Source organism: Silurus meridionalis, chromosome 25 (genome assembly GCF_014805685.1).
Source record: "Silurus meridionalis isolate SWU-2019-XX chromosome 25, ASM1480568v1, whole genome shotgun sequence".
Taxonomy (NCBI): Eukaryota; Metazoa; Chordata; class Actinopteri; order Siluriformes; family Siluridae; genus Silurus; species Silurus meridionalis.
Window position 1 is genome coordinate 16,432,501 of NC_060908.1, and position 20,853 is coordinate 16,453,353.

The 20,853-nt window shown below is 35.9% G+C and overlaps 1 protein-coding gene and 2 long non-coding RNA genes across 4 annotated transcripts in view; 2 read left to right on the forward strand and 1 right to left on the reverse strand.

The window, feature by feature from the left end:
- The window catches only part of LOC124379523, a 5,024-nt gene extending 3,688 nt beyond the window's left edge, over positions 1 to 1,336 (forward strand). The window contains exon 3 of the long non-coding RNA XR_006924438.1: positions 1 to 1,336. This exon is cut by the window's left edge and continues 60 nt beyond it. This is a non-coding gene — a long non-coding RNA (uncharacterized LOC124379523).
- Positions 1,337 to 6,917: 5,581 nt separating this feature from the next.
- Positions 6,918 to 8,256, forward strand: LOC124379522. Its single transcript, XR_006924437.1, has 4 exons — positions 6,918 to 6,994; positions 7,227 to 7,382; positions 7,466 to 7,558; positions 7,724 to 8,256. It is a non-coding gene; the product is annotated as an uncharacterized LOC124379522 (long non-coding RNA).
- A 562-nt stretch (positions 8,257 to 8,818) lies between these two features.
- LOC124379519 (globoside alpha-1,3-N-acetylgalactosaminyltransferase 1-like) lies at positions 8,819 to 14,945 on the reverse strand. Of its 2 annotated transcripts, XM_046839914.1 has the most exons (7): positions 14,807 to 14,945; positions 11,971 to 12,012; positions 11,557 to 11,583; positions 10,611 to 10,649; positions 10,128 to 10,160; positions 9,895 to 10,029; positions 8,819 to 9,809 (listed from the first exon to the last, which is right to left on the reverse strand). In XM_046839914.1, the coding sequence occupies exons 1-7, from the start codon at positions 14,863 to 14,865 to the stop codon at positions 9,119 to 9,121; spliced, it is 1,026 nt and encodes a 341-aa protein (XP_046695870.1). In that variant the 5' UTR covers positions 14,866 to 14,945; the 3' UTR covers positions 8,819 to 9,118. The 2 variants fall into 2 exon arrangements, with proteins under 2 accessions (XP_046695870.1, XP_046695871.1); XM_046839915.1 differs by lacking the exons at positions 10,128 to 10,160; positions 10,611 to 10,649.
- Between the last annotated feature and the right edge of the window lie 5,908 nt (positions 14,946 to 20,853).

Consider the following 20,853-nt stretch of genomic DNA (forward strand, 5'->3'; position numbering starts at 1 on the left):
ATAGAGATCTCTTCAATATTATCGGATATTGGAATTAATATCAAAAGTCTGCTACAGTGGCTCAGGAGCACAGTTTACATGAACAGTTTTGCATTTAAATATCACTGAACCTCAACAATGATGGAAGTGTAATGAAAGGACATTCAGTGTTGAGGATGAGGATGAGGATGAGGTTCCTTTTTCAAGGTGACATCTGTCGGAAAATTCTTGTCTCTCAGACCGAGTGGCTTCTGACTTTAGTTGGGAAATGCTGTAAAATAGTCTCTTCAAAAGAAATCAAGACACTTGGATGAGTAGAGAAAGTTACAGTTTATTGTGGCAAACCACAATCAACCCGAGAGCATCCGCATGTCATGACAGCGATTGTCTGATCACACCTTGCATTTCCTCCGGGTTTTATACATTTTTACCCTTAACATTGAAAACTCCCCAAACCTGCGCCCTCCTGAGTTACCATCAGTCATTACTATTATTGGGAATCTTTGGACGTTGAACCTTCCCCCAAATATTCTTATTATTATTAACATTCAAATATTCCAACATTCAAAAGGTTTATCCTCATTACCATTGTCTTAGAGATTTTTCGATAGGGTTAGACCACAAAAACGTGGGGGCGTATACCACTGTTTCACTTCCTTATTTGACTTTGATTGGTGGACAGTGCATGCCCGTGCAATTTGATCATGTTTGAGTACTTTACTCTTTTTCTTATTTCATAGATTATACTATTTTATTATTTTGTTAGCAATTTTAGTACTTTGCATAAGCTCATTAGTATTTTTAAATATATCCTTACATTTATTACTTTGATGTTTTTAGTAGGCTGCTTAGGCTTTCCACAGATGGGGTAGACTGAAGAGGTGTTATTGCCTTTTTTTCGGTTATCCCCTTTTATGGCATTTATACCAAACTTCCTTACACATGATTTATTCTGTTTGTGTGTTATTTCCATCTGTGTTTGGTGGGGGCCCTTTTTACATCTAATGGTTGTTATGGGCACTGTGAAACCCTACACATCTCAGAGAGTTTTTCCTTCACCACAGTCACCACTGGCTCACTCATTACCACTTATAACAAACTTGTGCCTTCTTTTATACAACTTTATAACCTCTTTATCTCTGTAAAGCTAATTCGGGGCAATGCCCATTATTAAAAGTGCTCTACAAATGAAAATCAATTCAACTGAATTAATTATTCGCAAATCTAATGATCTAGATCAGCGGTCCCCAAACCTTTTTTTAGCACCACAGATTTTAATGTCAGACAATATTTTCACGACCGGCCTTTAAGAGAGCCTTATAAATACAACAAATTAAAATGATACGAGCATAAAAACTGGTATTTTCTAAATCTAATAATAAACGTGAATCCACTGTGTTGTTTTTTTGGTCATTTTGCTCTCTTGGGGGTTTGAATTTAGCAGTAATGTATTATGTGTTAGCGGCCAGAGCTCCTTTAAGAAGGTAGTGGATGGAGGTGAGACGTGACCAAGGCATCATGACCTGCATCAAGAGTGAGTCATAGACACAATGGATTTCTTGCAAAAGCCTGTACTTTTCTAAAACTCCATAATTCATCTCTCAAAACTAAGTACATGTGTCACAGGAGGGAAGTGTTGAAGTACAAATACTTCGTTACTGTACTTAAGTAGATTTTCCTGGTATTAGTATTTTACTTTACTATTAATTTTTCAGACAAATTTTTACTTTTACTCATTACATTTTTGCACAAATATATCTTCTTACATTTTAAAAACAAACTTGTTACTTTAGTTTGAATCTATATTGTGAAATATAAATTTTTTTTCATCTCATTGCGCTGTTTCCTCTTACTGTGTGGCTTTTTCAATCTACCACTGGTATTTCCTGGCTCTCACACCTCACAGACATAGACTAGTTTACGAAACTATCGGTAAGCAGGGCAGAAGGCAACAAGAAGTCCAGTAAGGTTCACACAGGGAGACTGATGATCACCTGATCATCATCATCTTTTCCATGCTTGTGTTCTCTATGGTGGATGTTCAGCCTAAATACATTCATTAGGTCACAAAATCAGAAATTCGATTTGTATTATTAATATATTTAATAGAGCTCTGAAAATGAACGCGGTAATAACGGGTTAACGCAAATTGATTTTAAAGGCGTTAAATTTTATAACGCGTGATTACGCACTGGCGCGTTTTCCTCATACGGATAAGAGCTATACATTATTAGAATCTGTAAAGGGGTCACTTTTATTTGTACACACTCATAATAACAACAAAATGCTGTGCTTTTGTAAAATAAAGAAGAGTACCGACTAGTATCTAATATGGTGAGTCAACATCCTTAACAACATCATCTTATACACTGATCTTTTGGAGAGTAAACCTGTTGATCTTACATCAGTATGAGCTTTTCTACAGCTCAGGAAACTCTTCACTATGCTACTGAAAATACACATTTAGTGTGAAGCTATTTATATACAAAGCTACACCAGGTTCTCTACATCAGCTGCATGTGATGGGTAACTTTTCTCGAAGGAAGGAAGGAAGGAAGGAAGGAAGGAAGGAGGGCTTTCTGTATGTTCGACTTTCTGAACTGATATGTGGCCTGATGATCTTTATTAACTCTTATGTCCAGTTTGGTGTCTTTATGATCCAAATTCATACACTGGAAAAATATTTGCATGAATATTTTTTAGCTAATGGGTGTTTTTGCCCATGCTTTTGTTATATATATATATATATATATGCATAATTTTTTTGTTATTTGTTTCTCGACACTATTTTTATTTGTGTAATCATAACTTATTTGGTTTGCAATTATTAGCTGCGTTTGGCACTTGGCCGTCCTGCTGGCCAGACTATGTGTGCTTTAAATGTGTGTATATAAAAAACGGATAATATTTTGTGTAATCAAAAGTTAAATGTGTCCTGGTTGCCAGAGGATTTTAATTTGCATGCAATTTATTTGCCTGGTTGGTGAATGTGTTGGAAAAATATTTACTTTTGCATTTATTTTATTTATTTAAAAAAATAAAAGATTTATACCTGCCCGGGGTTGCATTGATCCCAATCAGGAAGTCTGTATTACAGTTTTTTTAGTTGTTTTGAATTATTTCTTAAATTATCCTGAATATTTAAAAAAGTGCATTTTTCGAAACAGTTTCAAAACACAAACAGCATCACACGACTGATTACGTGCAAAAGCCTGGACTTTTCTGAAAATCATTAGTTCATCTCTTTAAAGTGAGAACATTTGTCAGTGCTTATCTCATGTCAGTGTTCACAAAGAAGATCGTCAAAATGATTAGTCGCGTTGTCATTATGATGCAAGGAGTTCCTGATATAAATTATGGTTTGGATTACAATGACTGAAAATGCACAAGGCTGACTTTCTTCTGTACGGCATCTATGAATTTCATCAGCACAAATGTACACATTACTGTATGTGGGATGTTGATTTCAAGAGACCGGACAGAATTCACACTTTTACTGTACTGTAGTGTTTGTTCTTTTCCTGGTTGTTCATCCATTTTCAGAAATTGTAATTCTGTGTATTTGTCACCAATTGAAGGTTCACGAGGTTCAGCTCTCACAAAGCAAATCTCAGAAGACTATGAGGTTTAAGCTTGTGCGTGTGAAGGTAGGGCTGTGGTTGAGATTCGGTTTGTGAATAGAGGGCAGAGACAGGAAAACTAAGCAGTAGTGATTCACACTTCAACTGCTTTAGCAGGTGATCCATGTTTCTTCAAATGGCAACGAAGACGATCTTGGTACCTCGTAATGACCTGTTGTTTGGTCAGTGTTCATTTTGTGTCCAGGGCATGAAATATCCATCACATTTTCTTATATTTAAGTTCCCGTTCTTAAAATTTTATCACAAGCACATCATAAATTAAAGTACTGGATGTCAACATTGGTTGGTATGTGATTAATCTAAAAGGGGTGGTGTGTTTACTGAAAATGTTATGATGCCAAAGATGCCAAGAATGTCTGAGTTTAATACGTGTTTGGTTGTACAGTATCAGATGGTTTTGTTTTGTCATGCAATGTCTTTGAAAAACAGGTTGGAACTTCTACTGAACAATGAGGAAATTGTAGGATTAACTGATTTGTCTTTTGTTTCAATGGGTGTTGCTCAGATACCATCAAACAGTTAAGCCATTGTGAAGACGTTCATTTTTTCCAACACATTAGGAAATGTGTTGAATTTTCCAATGTTAATTGAAGGAGTTAAATTAGATTTAGTAAATCAGGGTTACACAGGTGTTTGTGAGTTCAGACTGTGACAAACCACCTGTAACCATGAGTTACCAAATCTAATTCACTGGTCTATTTCCCACATTTAATCTCAGTCTAGTTCTCTAAGGTACCCAGTGTAAACTCACTAGCTTAAACAGCTCATTTCTAAAGTGTTTTAAATATTTTGAACTAATACTTTATAACTTCAACGATCTTTACACCAATATTTTAAAGGAAGGAAAAGAAATGATGAGGATTCCTGCAGCATACGAGATCCGGAAATGCAACGCATCAGATCATTTCTCACCTACTATCTATTCAGTGCTTTGTGTTTCCTCAGCTGAGTGTATCTTGCTAAACACACACAATGAAGCAAACATCCATTCATCCACACGCTGATCTGATGCTTATCAGAGATGAAGGCCAATTAGTAGCTACTGCTTTAAATTTTGTGGGCTTCATTGAATAGCTTGAGTAACCACATTAGTTCTATCTGAAATACACTGGGTTACTGAGGGCACTACCTTTGGATTATTTTTTCTTGTTGTGATCCTGATCAGACCTCTAGTTTTTTTAATCAAGTACTTTGTCTTTTTTAGTCTAGTCGCATGTGTTTGCCTGACCATTTACCCATTGATCATGCTATAGATAGACTATGCCCAACCTGTTTGGGTTCTCTGTCCATGTTGCTCTCAATAAAGGCTGAAAAAAACTATTTGCGTTTGTCTGTGTACTTTCGTGACTCAGAAAGGTTAATGAAAGCGTATGTACATGAATCAGGTTACAAAGCAAACATAAAAAGAACACAGAGGACAGCTTAAAGGCAACCATAAAAAAAAAAAAAAAAAAACATGTATAGTATCCTATTTTCTATAACCCGAATAATCCAATAATAAATATGCGTCAGTCTGAGATGACTCATAAGATTTTGACAATGATTACAAATGTATTGTTTTTTTATACGTATTTGAATGACGTATGTGGATGAGAAACTTCTTTAACTTCTTTGTTCCAGGTTTTTTATGTAGCCTGATGCCACAGAGTGTAAGCATAAACCTTTGCACATATTGAATTGAACAGCATGTAGTATTTGGTCACTTGGTGTTTATGAGACTTTACTTCTAGTGGCATTGCTCTTTCAGTGATCTCTATTGCTGAGAACATTGTGAGAAGAATCTAGCTGGAAGTCTTCTAGTTTCCCACACAGTCTTTAACCAGGATCCAGTCACCCGGAGCTGTGGAGTTTTCCCATCACTATGAACTATTAAAGATACAGCTGAAGAAACTAATGCACATGAACTCAAAAATTATTTCACTTTTCCATGTCTTTATCTACGTCAGCATTCTGAAATAATCTCAAAACTATTAAAAAGCATTGTGACTTGATTTGACCATAAATTAGCCACCTGATTACAGAATTATCAGTTGTAAACACTGTGTATGAGCATAAAGGATTCTTCTTCTTTCATATTCAGTAAACTTCAGCAAACCAAAGCCACACTCTGTAAAAATTTAGGCTTTTAAACCGATGGCGCATTTTTAGCAATGTGACGAAGCAGTTCATCGACATTGCAGCAATGTTTCAAAGAGCCGGAAAGTAAAGATCAGCAGGCAGAAACAGTGCAGCATGGAGCATCTTTAGTTTTGCTCATATGCAGTACAGGGCGTTTTTAGATGTTTCAGTATGGATGAGCAACTTTTTGGAAACTAAATAGTTGTTTTTAGACAAAAACATTTTTATTTTTGTCTGGATTAATGTACACGTAGACTGAATCATATTGTGCCTGGACACAGAGATGTCTGAGATAGTCAAAGCTTAGAAGATAAATGATGTCCATCAATCATCTTGATACTTACAAGACATATCTCTGGGTAACTGGTTTGCACTGATGTTATCAAAGCTATTATCAAGTCTAAGTTGCATCAACTGAAAAAAATGTGTGCTATCTAGACAAGTGAACCAAGATAACTCTAAAACAACAGGTCTTGCAAAATGCAAATTGCAAAGATGCAAATGTGAACAGTTAAGTCATGCGTTTTGCTTTCCAAAAGGAGAGATGGGACCAGAATGCTCTTTAAGCTGGTAGAGGCAGTATGATGCTCTTGGCAATGTTCTGCTGGGAAAACTTGGGTCCTGGAATTCTCTTGTACTAATGTTAAAAATGTGCTTTTTCCGCATTATTGAAGCGATAATGGTACTGCAAGAACGCGATTTCAAAACTTTTACCCGTGCTATTATATTCTAATCTAAGTTTTATTAAGGTAGATAGTAACATAGCTAACTCATATAGCTAGCTGTGTGTGACTCCATTAGCCAATGTTTAGGCTAACTGAAAGTTTACCAGAAAGCACGTTTAAATGTTAAAATGTAAGTGTTGTGGGTAAGACAAAAAGTTTGGTGTTAAGCTTTAGCTACAGCATTTAAAATATAATTTTAGAGTTGTGATTAGGAAATAACGTTCGTCACGACAACAAATGTTATTTTAATGTTAAATAAAAAAGACATAGGGATGTGAATGTCAGTTATTTAATGTCATAGCAGTTTAATTTTAAATTCAGCAATTGTGCAAAGTCAGTCATATTCATGTCACAACAGAAAAAGCCCTAATTTATTAGTACAAACTACCTACAATTTGGTAGGTAAATGTTTATACCAGTGTGCATGTGTCTGTCTATACTTTCTCAATTCGAAGAGAGGAGGTGGTGACTCTCTGCTCAGCTATCAGTGTCTTCAAAGAGAGGAGGCCAGCTTTATTCACTGAGACTCAAGTAAGAATAATTATATTTGTTATTCTTTTTCACGAATGTATTTATAAATGCCAATAGTTTCCAACCATTATTCCTACATACACCTATCATACCCCTAAATGTGTAAATGAAAGCATTAGAAATATTACTAATATATTTCATATATAAATCTTTAGAATTTTAAAAGTGAATTTGGAAAGTGACTCGTCATTGGAAGAGTTGTCATTATTTTGTCCGTTTACTTATTTACTAGATCAAAGAGGAGTTCCGTCGGATAACAACTATTTCCCTGGAAGAAACATGCATGTTTAAGCTTGACAGTTACACACCTCGTCTTCTGCAGCTGATGCGTCCCAAAAGAGGTGCTGTTGGTACCAGGATGCGCTCTCTACTTAACACTGTAAATTAGGTATGTTTTTTTTAAATAGTCTCAAAAGTGCAAACACTAATTTGTAGAAAAAATGCTGGTCATTAAAATGCATCTCTTTACAGTCTCAGAGTATTGAGAATAAAAGGGATGCAGTGCTCTCCTGCCTCATTGAGTACCTAGGGGAGCCACAAGAAGAGCTCTTCCAAGACTCCCAGGTAAGTTACAAAATGACCAATATACACAAGGTGTTTACAGACAGCCTCATAAACGAACAATTTACAGCATGTGGTTAGATTGATAAATGTTATTGGGTTCAAGCATTACATTTTTCTCTTAACTTATTGCTTGCATTAAAGTTTATTGTTGTTTATTTCTACCAGTTAAACATGAAAAATGACCAGGAGGGCCAAACAGAACAAACTATGAAGGTGCTTTTGATCCATAACCCCATGGCTGAGGACGATCCAGTAGACGTATCTATTGTGATAGAGGGCATCCAACTGATCAGTGGGTGTGGATACAAAACCAAGGCATGCATGTTGTTGATAGGATTAATCTATGCCCTCAACCTTGAATATCCCAAGAAGCTCAAGAATACTTTTGAAGTATTTCAAAAACTTATTTTGGAGCTAGATGGGGTCAATTGTCTCAAGAAGGTTCACAGCCTCAAAATTAAACTCATGGAATAGACTGTTGTTGTTGTTAATGTCAAAATGTTGAAATTTATCTCATTGTATACAGTGTCTCAGGATACAGTAATTGGTAAATAGATGTTTGTTATTTGAACAAATAGGCTTCCTAAGTTTAATTAATGAACAAGTAGACACACTATTTGAGCAATGTTAGCCTAATCTTTTGTATTTTTATAATGCTGAAGGAAAAAACTCAATTTCTTGTGATCAAGATTTGAATATGCAAAGAATTTTGTTTGATTTTTGGTTGTTTATTAAAAAAATTATGATCTACTGTGTCTGATAACTTTTTTTAATGTTATTAGTAAGTTTACCTTCCTGATTCAATAATGGTTATTCATATTGGTTAATTAATAACAGCAATTATTAAATAAATTGAAAAAATTCTATAGTGTTAATAATACTCACTTTTAATAAGTAATTCATTGTCTAATATTATGAATAGATTTTACCTCATTTCAATTGCCATGTTTTAGCTGATTTATTTAGGTACTCTTTATGAACAGTATAGGGTGAAATTTACCCAAACAGACTGAATGCAAATTGTTACCTCACATTTTTTGGGTAGATTCTATAGGTATTTTTTTTACAGTGTATACAGTGTGGCCTATAGGGACTGGAACGTTTATTAAACCTTTTTTTTGCTCACACTTAGCGGCAGTCAGGAATACACATGAGCACCACTACACCTACACTTTGGGAAGCATATGCTCCAGGTTTGTGTCACCAAGCTTTACCCTGGTTCTTGAACTTTGAAAAGAAGAAAATGTTACACACAAAACGTTTAAAATCCAGAATCATTTATTTAAAAGAGATACAGAGACTGAAAGGCATTAAAAGAGGAAAATATGCAAATGGTCAATGATGGATATAGACAGAACATGAATTGTGTTCTCAGGTTGCTGTTTCTTCTGGAGCCTGTTTTGCTGATAAAAGCTAAACTGGTGGATTAGCCTGATGTTGTCTGTGGCTGAAACCTAATAGATGATGGTGATAAAACTAAAAAATATTTTTTTATTAATTATTTTTTTCTGAGTAAATTGGGAAGGGGAAGAAAATCTAAACTCAAAATTAGAGTGTGCATTAAGGGTTTGGTCGAACATCAGCATAGTTCTTGTCCACCTGTGAGAAACGCACCACTTTCATGTTGCTGGGTTTCTCTTTTTTATCATTCCAAAGATACTCAGGTGAGAGCACCTTGGTGGGCTTGTTGTAGAGGAAGTACTTGTTCAGATGAGACTCCTCCTGCCACACTGCCTCAATCTGATTGGCTTGGTCCATCTCCATTTGCATGCGGCACGTCTTTGCCAGCTTGAGCACTTTGTCAGGACGTCCTCCGATCACGGCTCCTTCATAGTAATAGTCTCCTTCATCGAGGGGTATGTAGGCCTGAGATTTGAGACGGCGCTCATACGTGAACTGTTTCCGAGAAAACCCGAACAGGTAGGGATGCAGCACGGCGACAAGGTCGCCCAGAGACTCCGCCCCCCAATGCGCATGAAATTTGGTGTCAACATCAAGGCTGAATATGTAGTCGACCGTGTATAAGAGTTCCTCTTCAATGAGCTTTTCGATCATCTTCATCCTCTTTAGTGAGATTTCCTGCCAGCGGTTTATGCTTGGTGTTTTAATCACTGTCAGTTGACGCTCCTCCCCCAGATTCACCTCAGGAACCTCATTTGGAAGATCTGTAAACAGGTAATAATGCACTGGGTAGCCCACCATGAAGTGCTGCTCTGCAGATTCTAGAAAGTCCTTCAGGAAACGTACATACCTGCAAGAAAACATTCACTGTTTTCAATCATAAAACAGATGAATTACTGAGGTCTTCAATTAAAGTGTCGAATGTCAAGACCTACTTCCCCAGAGCAAAAATGATGGTTGCCACGGTGACGTTCTGGTGTTTGTAAATGTTGTTAATCACCGCAACATCGAATGTTTCCTCCCAGACAATTGGAGCTGACCATCGTGTCGATAGGGAAACATCTGGACGACTGATAACACACGCACACACAAAGAGTTTCGTTTTTATTAATTAATAGTATAACACGTAACACATCAGTGTCTGTGTTTGTGAGAACACTTTACTCACCTCGTATGTACGCTGGGCTGAGCACAGACAACCCTAATAGCGGTAAATAATGTTGTATTTATACCACAGCATTGATGAACTACAAAATCTGCTCATTAATAAACAGTGTTATTTTTTAAGTAATAGCATTAGCAGGAAAGTGTATAGCAGAAATTGTATATGGTGAGTATTTTAGGAAAATAAAGTAGGTAAAAGTAGAGAATAAAACCGTACATAAGAGTTTCAAGGTGTAAAGACTGAACAGAATGACCGCTATGAAAAACAAAGGACAGTTCTAAATAGCAGTATCTGTGTTGTATAGGTAGGAATTTTATCCAGGATCAAGATTATAAGAGCACGTAACTCAAAGGAGGAGGTGGGAATAGATCAATCAGGTAACTCGAGAGAAGCTCAACAACTTCAACTACACCACAGCAACCAGGTGTGTGTGTGTGTGTGTGTGTGTGTGTGTGTGTGTGTGTGTGTGTGTGTGTGTGTCCTCACCCTGGAGGAAAGATCAAGTCCATATTGATGTGCTTTGTTCTAAAAGACGATCAGACATAGACTTATTGCATTTGTTTATATATTTAAACATGTACATAATATAACTCAAAATATCCAGACAGACAGACAGACAGACAGACAGACAGACAGACAGACAGACAGTTACAGGGTATTATGAATCGTGTCACACACATTCTTAAATTGATGTATGAATAAACTATGTAAAATTTCTGCATATTGTTTATTCCTCAGTGGATGCCACATTGAGTAAAGTTACAATAGCATCAATAGCATCAAAATCCTATAAACTCAAACACAGCTTTAAAATCTAACATTAGCCACACATAATGGGGACTTCTTTGTTGTCAAATATAATGATGCAACGGAAAACCAAAAAAAAACAGAAAAATATAATTCTCAATGGATGAGATATATGATTGAGAAGATGCAGACTTATATCTTTTATTTAAAAAAAGGGAAGTCTACACTTTTGTACACTGTTCGTTAAAGTTTAGCGAGTCTTCCATTAGCTCCAATGATGCTGCCGTGTTTTAACCCTCGTCCTTTGTTTCCGTCATTGTCGCTTGGACATTGTCTTTTCTTTAACTACGTTTTTTTGATAATCGATTCGGTTTAGTGTGTCATCAGTAAAAACATTTTATTTACACAAGCAAGACAAGTATTAACACTTTGTTTAATACAGTATGTCCTGCCAAGCTGATATGTCTGAAGGTCACAGCTGATTTGCTGTCTGTAAAACAGTCTGGTCTCAGTCTCTGACAAGCATTTGGCTTTAGCTTATGTTCATGTTATTGAAATCACTGCGCCAACATTTTATTGTTGGAAAAAGAGTGTTATGTTTGTATTTTCTTTGTAACTTTTTTCTTTAATAGATTAAAACGAATATGTTTTAACGATACGTGGTTATGTGTGTTTGTGTACTCACACAATCTCTCTGCAGTCCAACATGCGCCTGAAAACACAGAACATCGCACTCGGTTCATCACTGTGTTCTTGGAGATTCATTCATACACTTTCAGAGCCTTATGCAGCTCAAATTCACAGGGCAATATGCATATAAGTGCATTGATACCCTCAGTGGCACAAACATTAGCATAATAATTTAGCATAAACATAAAGGGATTTTGAAACAGCTGTCATGTGTAGAAGCGAAAAAGAATACATGAAAATGGACATGGAATACTATGAAACACACATTTATATAAATATATAATGTACAAATATTTTGTCTCAATATGTCCAACATCTTGTATTTAAGATAAGTTGAGTGGCGTCTATGCTAGTTTGCTAGCAGAACACGTTGTATTGTGTGGGTGCTTGAGCGAGTATTTTTTCTTACCTCAGCCAGGACGGTGTGTAGTTGTAGTTGTAGTGAATTAACCTGGTGAAGAAAACACACACCATCACAATTTTAGCTATTTGTGAGGTAAAGAAAATCAGAGGACACTTGGCTATAGTGTGGAGCTCACTGAGAAATGGCTTTGACTGCTAAGAGGAAAGAGTTTGTTCTATTGTCCACTGTCTTATCTGTGCCTATGAGTCTAACACCAAGTGCACAATGTGCGATTTTTAATAGTCCTTGCGATTGATGCCTGTCAGACTGTACAAACATGATCTCCATGTCACACTGTATCAAAAACTGCCGCACGCAAAAAAAAGATTCGTCTGAAGTTTTACATCATCAATCCGTTACACGTTCAGACCCACGTTCTCTCGCTAATGGAAGCAAACAAAAACAATCTGTAGCATTCATTTTGTTTATAAAATCCTGTCTTGATAATAAAAATGTAATACAATCACTACTTTTCCCTCCATAACTCGATAAGTTTTTCTTCTTGCTGTGCTGTCCACCTGACTCGTTTCGACATTTTCCCTGAGATGGTTTGAAGTTTTAACACTAATTGCACTCCTATCAGTTCTCGGTGTTTACGCTCGTAATCGGAGAGTTCACACTTCAGGAAAGAGTCTGAAATCCTCTTACACTGTCAGAATTTCGTCGGAGGAAAAAACAGACGAGTGCAATAGTCATTAATCAAACTCTTGATGTCACCCAGATGAGGATGAGGTTCCCCTTTTGAGTCTGGTTCCTCTCAAGGTTTCTTCCTCATAACATCTAAGGGAGTTTTTCCTTGCTACAGTCACCACGGCTGCTCATCAGGGATAAACACACATCATTCACCATCACTGTTAAATTCTTTAAAGCCACTTTGAGACGATGTCTGTTGTGAAAAGCGCTATAGAAATAAACTTGACTTGACTAATCGGCTTTTGTGACTATGTCAAACCAGCAATTAAAAACGACAGGTTTTAGCCTCGGATAATTGAAATAGTTTAAAATTTTAACAATTTGTCACTGACGATCAAATTATGGCGAAAATTGCACCTGAATTAAAGAGCAAAATCACCTATGAAATCTGATCAGCAGTTTTAGAAATTCTTTTATCATTGTGACTGAGCCCAATATCTATCCCAAAGAATAAGCTAGGGGGTGAAATCATCAGCTGGGCAGAGGGGCAGAGCAACCGTCTGGCCTGGGTAGGGATGGTGGATCTGATCTCTTTACCTTCTTGCTTTGCTGAATTGCATCATTGTCTCTGGCTTTGAGATAGTCATCATTCTTTTCAGGAATCCAGGCCCTTCTAAGTACTTTAAAAAGGTCTCTGTCATGGCCATCAAAGAAAGTTTTCTTCCAGACCGTCACATCAACCCTACTTTTAGGTTGGTCTACAGCTGTTTGGTGTTCTTCTAACGAGCCTACCTATTTAAGCTCCGTGTTTTCCACCTTCTCTGTATTATGTTAGTTTTCATGAGTATATAGTGGTCAGATTTTATTGTGTATATTTGTGTCATAAGCATTATGTTCCTTCTGCTTGCCTTAACTTTATTCCCAACTCTTGTCTTAGTTCAACGCAGCTGGTTGGGTTGGTTTTAATAGGAGAAGCAGATGTATGAGATTTTTACTTGTTTGTTTTACCAGAGCCACACCTAAAAAACATGCACATTTTTTGTCTGCTGTTCAATGGTACACTTTCATTTTATTTAGATGTTGTCTTTTATTAGAGGTCAACAAGAAAATCAGGTTTGAAGTAGGATGAGAATAAGTACAATGAGAGGCTCACAATAGGATTCAGACTCCTTTTATTCACTCTTTTATTCCTACTGCACACAGTTCTTCATATATTTCAACCTTTATATCAAAAATACAATCTCAATACAATTTTCATATTAAAAAGAGTTCTTCTCTTCAAATATAGAATGAGAAGATAAGAAGTTCACTATATCTAATACACTAGCAGTGATCCTGGTTATATACATTAAACTTCTGAGAACAGTGTGCAATGACTGTTTAATGAATAATAAATATTATTAATATTATAAAAAAAATAATTTAATTAATAAAAAATAAGAGTTCATTTAAACCAAGCTGAGAGACGAGTGACATCTGAGTTTTAATGACTTACTGGTTGCTGACTTATATAATATAATCACACACACACACACACACACACACACACACACACACACACACACACACACACACACACACACACACACACACATCACACACAAAAAGAAATTCTCTTCCCAGCATCTGCAATCTTGGATGCTGTAAACAGTCAGGGAAAATCACAGCACCCAGTGTAAAAATGTATATAGTAATAGTAGCTACAATAATAATAATAATAATAATAATAATAATAATAATAATAATAATGTTATTAATAATAATAATAATAATAATAATGTTAACAATAATAATAATAATAATAATGTTAATAATAATAATAATAATAATATTAATAATAATAATAATAATAATAATAATGTTAATATTAATAATAATAATAATAATAATAATAATAATAATAATAATAATAATAATAATAATAATAATAATAATAATAATAATAATAATGTTAATATTAATAATAATAATAATAATAATAATAATAATAATAATAATGTTAATAATAATAATAATAATAATAATAATAATAATAATAATAATAATAATAATAATAATAATAATAATAATAATAATAATAATAATAATAATATTAATAATAATAATAATAATAATAATAATAATAATAATAATAATAATAATAATGTTAATATTAATAATAATAATAATAATAATAATAATAATAATAATAATAATAATCATGCCATACCAGAGGAGTGAACAGGTGATAAAAAGGCAAAACAGAGAAAAAATCTTTCTGAACCGCATTGTGCTGGTTTTCTTGTCCGTCACTCACTAAAGACTAATTTTGGTTCAGTCTGTGTTTAGGTGTGTACAGTATTTCTATGTGTGTGTATGTGGTGTGTCTGAGACACGGGCGTGACTGCATAGATAATCCATGTTTGCAGATTTGACACACCTATCACACCAGAAATCGCATTTTCCCAAAGTTTGATATTAGATTTGAAATATTCCATCATAGTGCTTTTCTCTCGAATCTGATTGGTCAGAAAATTAAATTTTCTAGAACAGCAGCTCGGACAGTAACAGTTTATTGGCTGTGATGGAAGATGCTGCAGAATGATGGATAAAAAAAAAACGTAAATTTAATATAGCGACATCTTTTAGTAAGGAGATGTTTCTGTAACATCTATGAAGGTTTTCAAACATCTCTCTGTAGTTTATTCTGTACGGTTTTCTGGAAAAATGACAAATTGTGGAATTTTTTGGTTTGTTTTTTCCTGAACATTTCAGAAGAAAGTATAAAGAGACTGTGGTGAGGAAAACAAGTGTTTATATCTTATATTCTTGTGAATATTTGCTAAACGAAATAATAATTATTGGCAAATTGCTGAGTAATATAACAGAATTTTACCCTTTAAAGTATCCTCAGGGTTTGGGTATAAAGAGATGGTAATTTAATATATTTAACATATAAAACAACTAATAATAATTAAAAAAATTAAAATTTAAAAATAATTAAAAATAAATAAATAAATAATAATTAAAAAAGAAAAAAAATAATAATAATAATAATAAAAATAAAAATAATAAAGAACCACGATTTAATTTCATTTCTAAAACACAAACACACCATTTTGTGTTTGTATGTGAAGATGTACATGTGTGTGCAAGATGGTTGATTATAAATTATAATATTTATATAAATTATTATATTTAAAACTTATGGAGGTCCTGCCCCAGTACAAATGTCTTATGTGCAAACAATTTTGTTTAGCCATTTTTCCCTGATTTGGATGTATAATTTGGGTCATTGTTGTGAAAAGAAAAATTCTTTCTATGTTCACTTTACAGACAGACTCCTGAAGGTTTGGCGCTAAGATTGACTGTTATCTGCAATCTGACTTTATCTGTAGCTGCTCATGATTCCTACTACAACCCCAATTCCAAAAAAGTTGAGATGCTGTGTAAAATTTAAATACAAACAGAATTAAATGATTTGCAAATCTCATAAGTCCATATTTTATTCACAAAAGAAAACAACTGTGCAAACTGAGGAAACGTATCTCATTTTGAATTTGATGGCTGCAACAAGTTGGGACGTGGCAAGAAAAGTACAGGAAAAGCAAATGTTATTAAAACGTAAAAAAGACAGTTGGCTGTTTAAACAGTTGAATATCTCATCATTTACAGAACATAATATCATCAAAAGTTTAAAGAATCTAAAGGAATCTCTGTGCACAGTGGACAAGTGTGAAAATCAATATTGGCTGCCTGTGATCTTCAGGCGCTCTGGTGGCACCTACACAGCCACAAACTGACGTTTTGCAAATGTATTTCTTGATTAAAGCATTTTTTTTAAATCCAACCTCACCAGCTGCCACAAAAGGGCTACAGGGTGTGCGGAATGCATCTGTTCAAGCTTAAACACTGAGCTACCAAACTTCTTCTAGGCCAAAACAATCAGGGGTGCCTTTGCCACATAGGAATGTTGTCTAGCAGCTGGGTTTGTCATGACTGATGAGATTAGAGACCATTCCCATAAGCAGGAAAGTCTGGTATTTTTCAAGCAAGGCCCGAATCTTACGTTACTCTCTTTCAGACAACAGACAAATCTACAGCCCCAATCTGTCCTAACACAGTGAGGCCCACGGTTTGGATGTCTCTTGAACAGCTTGGATGTCTACAATTTGTATGGTAAAAGCAAGACATGGGAAGTAACCAGTGACACACACAGCACCAACCACTGCTACCATCCTAACTGTTTTACCTGAAATACTACACATCAAAGGACCACGAACTGTAACCTTACCTGCACAAACAGAAGGCTGACCACCATATGTCGGTGTTGTAAAAGCTTGAAAAAACTAGTTTCCCGACTCATACTTTTGAGTGTTACATTGAGGGTGTGTACTAGCTTTGTTTGATTTTTTGATTTTTTACATCACAATTTCTTTGTTTGAAGGACTTTTTTATAGCCTCTCTTTTGTATATATAAATGAATAAGATTTTTTTTGTTCAGCAGCTCTGCCTTTTCCTCCATTGTTTTCCAGTGTTTTCAAAGTATGGTGCTGGATAAAGATGCAAATACAACTAATTGCACTGTTTTATACCACTTGTAAACACAAGTACAAGGTGGCACAGGGACACAGGAAATTTCGTAACTACGAGTTTCTCACCCTGGGGCGTTGGCAATTGTTTGTAACCAATGTGACCTTGTTTAGTTATAATAGAGCAGTGGACTGGTGCACAACAATCGGTCACTGTAAAACCTTTTCTAAGAATGGTAATAGTGTGAGTGTTGCACAAAGGGAATTTCTGCATTGTTGCCATTTGGGAAGTCATGATCACGTCCTGTCTCATGGGTGCGTAATAAAAAAAAAACAAAAAAAAAACAGGTTCAGCCAAAAAAAGAAGCCATCCTAACTGATATGATGTGTAAGTTTCCTTTGCACAGCACTCACACTATCACCTTTCTTATTAAAGGGTTTTACAGAGAACACTGGTTGTGCACCACTCTCCGCTTCTCCAGTTGGTTCCAAACAATTGCAGACGTCTCAGGGTTGCCAACTCCTAGTTCCGAAATGTTTTCCTGTGCCATCCTGTATAAATACATAAATGCTGCATATATTATTTTACAGCAACACAGGCACTGTGTTTGCACTATACTGGTATTATACCTTTAACCCAGGAATATGTTGGTCAACAGAAGACATCAAAGCAGTCGGTCAGGAGGGCAGGCAGGCAGTTACCCTATAAACCTGACCTAACCTAAACCTGGGTTTTGAATAAAGCCTGAACAACTGTTCTCTTGACCTGCTCATGGTCTGTGTGTATGCTTGTTAGGATACTCATTGTCCTATAAACTGTGCAACTAATTGGTTGTTGTCTAACTACACTTCTTAGCATGTACAAGTGTTAAAGCTTTATTACATAATACATGGTATTGTCCTCTGTCTGAGGTGAAAACCCTGTGCATATGTGTGTGTAAAGAGGATTGTGTAGACGCATTGTTCTGCATGGTTAGATAATGTGTGTTGAAGAACATGTTCAACTCCTCTCTTTGGCCTTTTGTTCAGAGTAATAGACTCATTTTGTACATCTTAATAGGTGGGGCTCAGTTGTCTTCAGGGGTTTCAGCAAACTGTGAAGACATCGCCCTTCTTAAGTGTCACGTGTTCACAAGTTTTCTGTAGCCAATGACACTATTTATGGGTTGTGAACGCAAATAAACATGACATGCTGAATGTGTTTACAATGATCTGCGTTTTCCTTGGAAACAAATCTCACTTGGAAACGAAAACAATTTACCCAGAATGATTGGAGCTTCTGACAAAACTAGCCGAGTTGCTTCATGTTGACGTGTCGACAGTCCTCAGTGTGTTCATTTATAAAGAGTTAAATGTATATTGTTGCTAGTGTCAATTTTAAAATGGAAGCCTCCACGTAGCCACAGATCCAATATGGTGATCAAACTGTTCTTCTAAATGAACCTCCCATGCATCAGTGTAGTTTGTGACCTCACTAAGCCTTTTGGTCGTTATTTATGTTTGTCTTTCTGATCAGACCTTTAATTTGTTTATTGAGTACACTTATGCTTTGTCTCACATTTTGCACTTTGTTTGTCCTGATCGTATCTAAGCCAAAAAGTTTTCTTGTTTTGTTTTCATGAAAGTATCATGCTACAAAGTAAAGCAAAACACAGCTGAACAATTTTACATAAAACACGGAAGGTAGACTCTCGCTTCACCCTTTATTCAATCAATACCCAGAACAACTTGATATTATTGTGGACTAATGCTGACTAAATATGTGGCAGTTCCTGTGATCTCTGTGGCTGAATAAAGATACATTATAAATGTTTTATTTTCAACAAATTTATTTTTTTTTATTTTTTTTTGCTCCCATTAGGGGTAACAGCGGATCATCCGTCTCCATACCCCCCTGTCCTCTACATCTGCCTCTTTCACACCATCTACCTGCATGTCTTCCCTCACCACATCCATAAACCTCCTCCTTGGTCTTCTCTTTTCCTCCTTCCTGGTGTCTCTATCTTCAGCATTCTCCTACTGATATACCCCATGTCCCTCCTCTGCACATGTCCAAACCATCTCAATCTCACCTCCCTCACCTTGTCTCCAAAAGGTTCTTGCTACTTGCGTATTCCCTCTAATAAATCTGTTTCTAATCCTGTCCATCGTCGTCATTCCCAATAAAAATCTCAATTTTATTTGTTAACTTTTAACCGATGAATACATTTAAAAATCAATGCATTTATTAAAGGTATCAGCAAGCACCAGCCTTAGTTGACAGTTTCTTTCAGGTATGGATTCAGTCGGGAGTTTTTTATACAGTGTGCTGCCACTAAGGGGAAGCACGAATCATTGCACAAAACACACGAATGCTCATGAAAACTTGTGAAATTATTTTAGCATTTTTTCTTTGATTTATATATTATTTTGGAAAATGTCTTTCTTGATTAATAAAAAAAAAAAATCCAACCTTACCAGCTGCCTCAAAAGTGCAACAGTGCATGAGGATTGCAAAACTTCTAGTTTTGGAATTTAGCTGGTGGTAGTCCACCCAAAGAGCAGGCCAGCATGCTTCTTTGTTGTTGCCACAAAGGAACATTGTTTAGCAGCGGGGTTTGTCATGATTGAGTAGATAAGCCTCTATTGCCTGCATTAGAAGAAAAGTCTGGTATTTTTCAAGCAAAGCCCTAATGTTCCCTGCTCCCCTTCCAGACAACAGACAATTCTACAGCCCCGAAATGTCCTAACACAGTGATAGACGTCTTTTGAACACACAGTGAGTGTATAGATTTAAATTCATTGACTTCCATTGGTAAACCAAGGACATGTCTCAGTTCCTATCTTCTTGTATGGGAAAAGCAAGACTTCAGAAATACACACATTAACCAGTAACACATACACAGCACCTTCAGACTCTGGGGGTTTAAGGGGCTGTGATCCACACTCAAACTGGTCTGCACAAGTGGCTGCCACCAACTTAATTATCTCACCTGGAATACTACATGCCAAAGGACAACGCATTGTTACCTTACCTACACAAACACTCAAAGTCCTTCAAAGTCCACAGTTTTAACCACTAAGCTACCACCTCCCACCTCAAGCTAGTTTTCCGAGGGCTGGTTAGCCCACAGATTTTTGATCTTAACAGATCTGTGCCAGTGGGATTTCTGCCAGCTAATATGAGTTTTGTCTGGGGCCTGCTGTTGCATTTGCCTGACTTTTTCTTCTCTTTTGTCTTTTAGATTGACAGATTGTCCGAGATGGTAGAAAATGCGGAGCATGCATAGCATGATCAAGAAGGCGTATCCAGCCATCAGGTAAGTAATCCTCACCCTCAGATACTATGTACTCGGGCCACCGCCCACTACAATGGCTCCACCACTTGATGGATGCCAACGCTTTATATTATTCAAATCCGAGGTGGTCTACAGACCAAAGGCACAGATGGCGATAGTGATTTTCCTCTCCAGGAATTAAATAACTGAAAGGCAGAGATAGTAGAGAAAGTGAAGAGCTCTTATTGAGTTGTTACAAGACTAAGATGATGTTTTTTGCACAGAAAGAAGGCAGTGCCATCAGTCAGGTGACAAAACAAAGTTTGCAGTAATCAAGGAGTCTTGCATATAAAGGCTGATCAGCTGTAAACATGAATCAGGTGTGAACACAAACAGTGATTTGAGTCACTGGCAGGTGGGAAGTATAGTCCTACAGCATAACATATACAATGACCAAACATATTTAAAAAGAACAAGTACTCATGCGC

What these genes read in the sequence shown, in the direction of transcription:
- LOC124379519 (XM_046839914.1), bottom strand. Translation starts at nt 14,865, where the DNA reads ATGCGGTTCAGAAAGATTTTTTCTCTGTTTTGCCTTTTTATCACCTGT. An exon ending in TTGGACTGCAGAGAGATTGT is followed by an intron (nt 10,650 to 11,556) that starts GTGAGTACACAA and finishes ATCGTCTTTTAG; the next exon opens with AACAAAGCACATCAATATGG. An exon ending in ATCATTTTTGCTCTGGGGAA is followed by an intron (nt 9,810 to 9,894) that starts GTAGGTCTTGAC and finishes GTTTTCTTGCAG; the next exon opens with GTATGTACGTTTCCTGAAGG.